Genomic DNA, 6,878 nt, shown 5'->3' with positions numbered 1-6,878 from the left:
AGGAGGCAGTCGATTTATGTTGATGTTTCTCTCTCATCAATGCTTCAATCTCTCTCTCCCTCTCCCTTCCTCTCTCTCTCTAAAAATAAATTTAAAAAAAAACAAACGCACATTTAAATAACTTATTATTCAAAGTCATTTCCAACAATAACTTAACTAATAATCTCACCAGTAGTCGCCTGGGTGGACTTAGGATTTGGGAAATGTTTAAACAAACAAACAAAGGAAAAACAGGCAAATGACATTACTCTACATTAGCCATTCATCATGGAATGGTTTCATAACAGGAAGTTGAGAAAAATGAATACGTTTCTTCTTCCCATAGAATCTTCTTTAAGCGAACCTGAGAAGGTTTCCAAGCCATTACTGAGTGATTATTTCTCAATAGTTGGCCAGACATGCATAGAAGCTGTATCCTTTCCCCACCCCTAACAACAGAAACACAAGCTCTCCCCAGCGATGACTGCTGTAGAATAGAGCTTACACGATGTTTTTAGGTTAGAGCGCACTCACTCCGCCAGAGGCACTGGTTCTGCCCGGGGAAGCCTCTTCTTTCATTCTCTAGTCCACTCAGCAGCAGCTCATAGTCTGAAACCCAAGTGCACCGGGCCAGTCAGGTTTGGACAGGAGGCTGGCCTCAACGCCATCCCTACTGAGTAGGCTTAGACTTGTGTGATGACTGTGTCCATCAGGAATTAGTAGGTATGCGTTGCCTTTGTTAGTAAAACAAATGTAAGCGAAATGATATAGGCTTATGTTACACGGAAAGGATGCAGCGTAGCTCAGTGGCACGAACTCAGTCTGTCTTCAAGTCGAACAGACCTGGATTTAAACGTAAGCTCTCCCACTCACTTACTAAGAGGGAGACTTAAGAAAACCCCTTAAACTTCCAAAGCCGCCGTTTCTTCCTCTGTAAAATGGGGGTATTGATATCTATTACCTATCTCATAGGATTGTTGGAAAGAAATCAATGAAAATGACACATATTGAGTATTTAGCCCAGAACAAGCCTCCAATAAATTCCAACAGTTTTCATTATTAAGTACTTGGCAAAACTGGATTTTTAAAGCATAACAAGCTTTAAAAATACAAATTTTTTTTAAAAAAAAAAACACTATTTTTTCAAAGTGCATATAAAAGTTAATCGATTTGTAAGTTTTCAAAGTGTTTTTAGAGGGATCAAATTTAGCATGTGATCCATAAGTAATTTAAAAGGTACGATTTGTTAGCATTAAAAGTCACACTAACTCTACTCCAAGTTGAAAAATAAGGTCTATAGTTTGCATTAGATTAAAAGTTACAACTATTTCTATCAGTTAAACCCAGGACCTGTTTTAGGGGTTAAGCAAAAGGAAAACACTGCTTTCAAGAACATGGCGCAAGTAATGCCTTTACATAGTAAGAGCTTTCAAACTAAACACACCAGAAATATTAAAAGAAGAGAAACCAGTTTGTTAATTTCATTTTAAACCCTGCCTGGACAAAGAAAACAATATAAATGCCTTCATAACTTTTAAATGTCCTTCACTTTCTTGGGGTTGGTAAGAACACTGTTATTCCCACCCTACTGAAATGAAGTATGTATAGACACAGGACTTGTTTCCATTGTTGTTATGGGGGGAAAGAATCCTAGATAAACATCATATCTTGGTGACCTATGTATTTTACTATATGGACAATAAACAATAATAAGTTTCTATGGGAGAGAAAGGGCACCAAAATTGGAAGAGTTCTTTATCTAGATGAAAAAAAAAAGACTAGAAATATTTCTCCTGCATATGTGTTTGATTTCTGACATTACATTTTTAAGGCATGGATATAGGATAATTTCCATTATTAGCAATATTTGTCTCAAAGCTACTTTTTAAAAATTACACTGAGCTGCTTGAAATTCTACTAAATAACTGAAATACAGCCTTTGAAATTTTAGCCATTAGTAGTATATATAAATATTTAATGTAATGGATGCCATGATGTTAATATTTTTATGTACAGTATAAATGTAGAAATATTAAAATGTGCTTCTGTCTCAGATTTTATTTTTGTCGAAAGAGAGAGAGAATGCCATTCTGAAATGAGTCTTGGCAAGAGGAGACTCTGACCCCAAAGCAAAGCCGCATCCGAGGGAAGGAGGTCGGAGTGCCCGTCTGCATTCCCGGGCCGCTGCCCACATATGGGCTGCTGCCAGAGCTAACGCCGGCATTCTGCACGGGAAACGCTGCCCATCCAAGGCTTTATTTTATTGGAGAAAGAGGGACATCTCTGCACAGACTGGCTATTTGAAACTTCGGGTGTATGAGAAAAAAAGCTGCCACTCCGTGTGTGAACCAAGGAAGAGAGCAGGACCCTGGAAGAAGTTTCTACATCTTTCTTGGTAAACATTAGAGGAGAGGAGAGCTGAATTACAATGAAAGAATATACACACACACACACACACACACACACACACACACGTGTGTGTGCATGTCAAAATGTTGGGGTGCAAATATAGACAATGTCTAAAAAGAAGAAAGTAAGTTTACAACTTAGCAAACCCTTAGCATCCATTTACACTATATGTTTCTGAAGTATTACCTGGAAAGTTTTCGTCTTCTCCAGGAATCAGATTGATTAACGAACTCAAGATTGGATTATCAATGATATCGGAATCTAAAATGTTTAATTCTCTGAGCAGGAGTGTTTCTGATAGGTAAAATTCTGCACTTGCAGAGAACTTTCAAACTTGTGAAAAGTATCCTAGGAAAAGCATAACATCCTGCCTGCACTTTTCGAGGTACTGCTTTATCTTCTAGGACGTAACTAAAAGGCATGTAAGTGTGAACACTGCACAAAATCACAACTGACACCACTAAGATACTCCATGGTTATGATAAGTTTGTTTCTCTTGAGTCCATCTAAGTACTCATGGCCTTCTCTAATGAATGTGTACCCCTGAAAGCGCTTAGTAACAGAGTAGGAGAAAGCAACTGATCATTCTTAATTAAGTTTCAAACGTGCTTCTTCACACAGCTGCACACGCATGTGTACTAACCCAATTGTTAGCTGCACCTGCTCCAAGTTAGCCATATTTCATAGAGCACAGGCAAGAATGACATCTCCAAGTGTTAATCTGCTGAATGTAACTCTATGCTTTCTTTCAATAGTTTAGGACTCATGCTTTGTGCCACATAGGAGCCTCGTGTATACAATGGGGGCGATTTTGAATTTCCTTACTAGAAAACAAAGCTGTCTTTGACATCTAAAGTAAGTTATATTCTTCCATATTATTACTGAGTGATATTTTCAATATTTATATAAAGGACTCTTTCATTCAACCAAATATTTTTTAAAGCTGAAACTTTTTTCAAACTGGTGCAAGTTGCAAATAAGACTTTAATTCAGTGGTTCTCAACCTTCCGGCCCTTTAAATACATGTTGTGACCCAACCATAAGATTACTTCCGTTGCTACTTCATAACTGTAATGTTGCTACTGTTATGAATCGTCATGTAAATATCTGATATGCAGGATGGTCTTAGGCGTCCCCGGTGAAAGGGTTGTTCGACCGCCAAAGGGGTCACGACCCACAGGTTGAGAACCGCTGCTTAAACTTGTTCTTATCCTGCACCCGCTATATCCACCCCTTCAAATGCCATGATGATTTTTGTTACTCCCTGAAATCTTCCGTTTCTGAGCATTAAGAACAGCAATGATAAGAGGAAAATTACCTTCTTGAGATTATGAGCTTAAACTCCAGATTCTGTACATGCAGCAAATCAGTTTCCAGAGATCACAGCCCTTTGGGTAGGAAACACCTAAAACCTGAAGTTGGAGTAACTATACAGCTCAGAGAGGCATGAAATGAACATTTTGTATTATATCTCTGTTGTATGAAATTCCAGTGTCTTGTTTTATAACCTGATTTTTAAAAGAATGTGTATTTATTCACACTGGTATTCTGCCAAGCATTAAATTAAAGGCATGTTTAACAAATTAAAAGCAACTACATAGAATCTTGACAGATAACTGTCTCTGCAGGGTTGGTCTCTGTCCTTCACTTGCTAAAAAAGTGACAAAGGAGGTTCCCGTTTCCACAACAACAAAAGCTACCTCGTTTGCTACTAAGATGGTTGCAAGTTTATGTAAACAGAAATATTTCTTTAAGTCTAATAAAAATATACTCTACTTGCAGAATTGGAGGTAAATGTTTTCAGAAACATAAAGTTACTTAAGAAAGAAATTCAATAAAGTTCCTATCTTAGACTATCATGGTCTTCAGTTAAATTTTACAAACTAAAATTTTTCTGTACAGCTACAAAAAGACTACATTCAAATGTTCTAAGAACCTGCACTACACACTTCAGAAGTAAACAAAACTAAGTGAACTTTTGTGTCAGTCAGTGGTACATGAGTCATAACTTATCTGTAAACCTGGCTACTTATAAAACAATCTTGACTCAAAATAGCTCAAAGATACAAAAAGTTTTACAGATCTATCAAGAGCAAAGGAAAATATATACACCTACCTAATTTTTTTGTTGTGCAGGGCTTTGCAACTATTAACTTGCAAAATAATTCTTTTATTTAAAATGAAATACTATATTCCTAAGAAGCAACAATTACCAGAAATCTCTGCAGTCCTTTAAATGTGACCACCCCGCCCTATCAATCCAATGGGATATTCTTCCTCCTTTGTTTTTTGTTCTGCATCTGCATGAACATGGCTGCTAATTATATTATCCTGGTAGCACATAAGTCTGAATGGGAAAAAAAAAATCTCATGATCCTTAGTGAGCATAAAATATTTCTTGGGATTCAAATGTGTATACTTGCTTAGATTGAGCACTCATATGTTGCAGCAAATTCTATTTTGTTAGAGAACTTAGCTCTGATCAGAATTTCTGTTTCATTAGTGATGTAGCACCTTTCCTAAAACCCACTGCATGTAGGCATGCATAGGAACACACACACACACACACACACACACACACACTCACACACACGCACGCACACGCACACATAAACCTTGAGCCTTATCCTTCTACTTTGTGTATTCAGCTTCCCTATTTGCATATTTATGTTTTCCTTAAATTGTTTAAGTTCTTGAAGAGTTTGTAGTCACTCAAAACACCATATAGATCCAATGCCTACATTTGCCATAATAAAGCTCTACTATGTTAAATGGTTAAAGTTAAATCATATTTTTAAAACTGAAATTTAAAAGAGTATAAGAATGATATTTCCCACCCACTCATTCTCAGTTTTATGCTTTTCCACAATGAATAAGCAAATGTCTTCTTTTCCAACTCATATAGGAATATAAAAATGTTTTGAAAATGTTTATGCAATTTGGCATACTTAGCCTAATGTAGTTTAACAAAGTAAGCTCTCTTATTGTTCTGATCAGCTTTATCATTAAGAGTAAAAATCCTTTATTTTAAAACATAAATTAATGTGTGGTAGAAAAAAAATAAAGTGGTTTATGCATCATCAAGAAAATACTACATTCTTAAAATTATACTGATATGTCTCTCTTCTTTTTCTTAATTCACAGGTCGAAATATATGTCATAAGATAACTTTCCTGGAAAAGATAAACATCCTGAGATAATACACAAGAAAAAGAACTGTTCAGCTAAATACTGAACAAAACAATAACAGCAACCACCACTCATGACAACTGATAACAAAGAAGAACACTTAAGGAATTCTCAGTTTCATTAGCAAATCCTTGCTCTTCTGAATACTTTACTGATTGGACTCTCAGAAATTTCCTTCAGTCTTGTCCTTTCAGCCTTTACGAAACAGTTGTTCAAAACTAAGTGGCTATTCAGATTAATATATACTTTCCAGGGAAAGCTATTTTATAACAGGAGCGAGCAAGTACCTCCTAGTTCAAATTAACCACTTACAGTGGTCTATTTTTCACCTCTAAAGTATTTTCAGCCCCTCTTTCTGTTGCCCTTAGGAAATTTAAATTCAGAGACGTGGCACTTCCATTATTGGCTCCTTGCCTCTTTAAAACTGAACAACGTTCCTCAAGAAGTAGTACATATAATTCTCCACCCTATAGGATCAAACAATAGTATCTATTTCAGGAGCAATTACATGCATAATGTAAGAGAATATTCCTTCCTTAGAACTGTTTGCAATAATTGTGATTTGAAGGCTACTGGTCCGGTCATTGGCAATGGTGTTGCTAAGTTCATCTAAGTATTTCTCTTCAATCTACATACTTTTAAAACTCAATGTGGTTTCCAGATCAAGCCACTTTAACGATACCATCTGCCCTACATAGTGGTTTGTTACAGCAGTAGACTTATAAGACAATATACTCCGTGAAAAATAACACGTCAATGAAGAAACAAAGATACAGTAAAAATAGGCGTATAGAAGTAAAAAAAATAAAAAAAAAAACTCCACATTTCTCTGTTACCTGTACTACATGTGACGATCAGGTTATTACAGTTATGGGAATGCAAAGCATAAAAGAACAACGGCTAATCTTGCTTTGCTTAAATAAATTAAAGACAAGTTTAACCCGCACCCGCCAAACTGTCTTCCGAGGGACAGCAATAGGTGGGGGGTGGCAGGCTCACCCCTGTACCACACCGCGCGTCTCCCTGAAATCATTTTAAATATAGACAATATATGTCACCTTTTCTCTTTTACTTTTTCTCCCATTCTCATCCACTGCAGACCCAATACTGACCCCCACCCCCACCCACTAGCTCAGAGGCGCGTTACAGGAGAAGAGGACCCAAGTGCCACTTACCAGTTGCATGCCACAGATAAAGATCAGCGTGCACCTGCCATTGCAATAACCCATGGTTTCCGAGACCCCTGCCACAGCCAGACTGTCCCGCGTCGGCCACCGTCGAGCCCCCACTTTATCCAATCA

General features: G+C 37.1%; 1 protein-coding gene across 2 annotated transcripts in view; it reads right to left on the bottom strand.

Moving 5' to 3' along the window:
* Nucleotides 1–6,872, bottom strand: part of NKAIN2 (Na+/K+ transporting ATPase interacting 2) — a 787,284-nt gene extending 780,412 nt beyond the window's left edge. For both annotated transcript variants that reach the window (XR_436449.2, XM_006778438.2), the window contains exon 1: nt 6,753–6,872. Coding sequence is in view for 1 of the 2 variants with exons in the window: in XM_006778438.2 (XP_006778501.1) it covers nt 6,753–6,806 (54 nt within the window). In the remaining variant the exon portion in view is untranslated. The remainder of the gene's footprint in view (nt 1–6,752) is intronic.
* Nucleotides 6,873–6,878: the final 6 nt, after the last annotated feature.

This window comes from Myotis davidii, unplaced genomic scaffold (genome assembly GCF_000327345.1).
Source record: "Myotis davidii unplaced genomic scaffold, ASM32734v1 scaffold147, whole genome shotgun sequence".
Taxonomy (NCBI): Eukaryota; Metazoa; Chordata; class Mammalia; order Chiroptera; family Vespertilionidae; genus Myotis; species Myotis davidii.
This window is presented reverse-complemented; position numbering and strand designations above follow the sequence as displayed.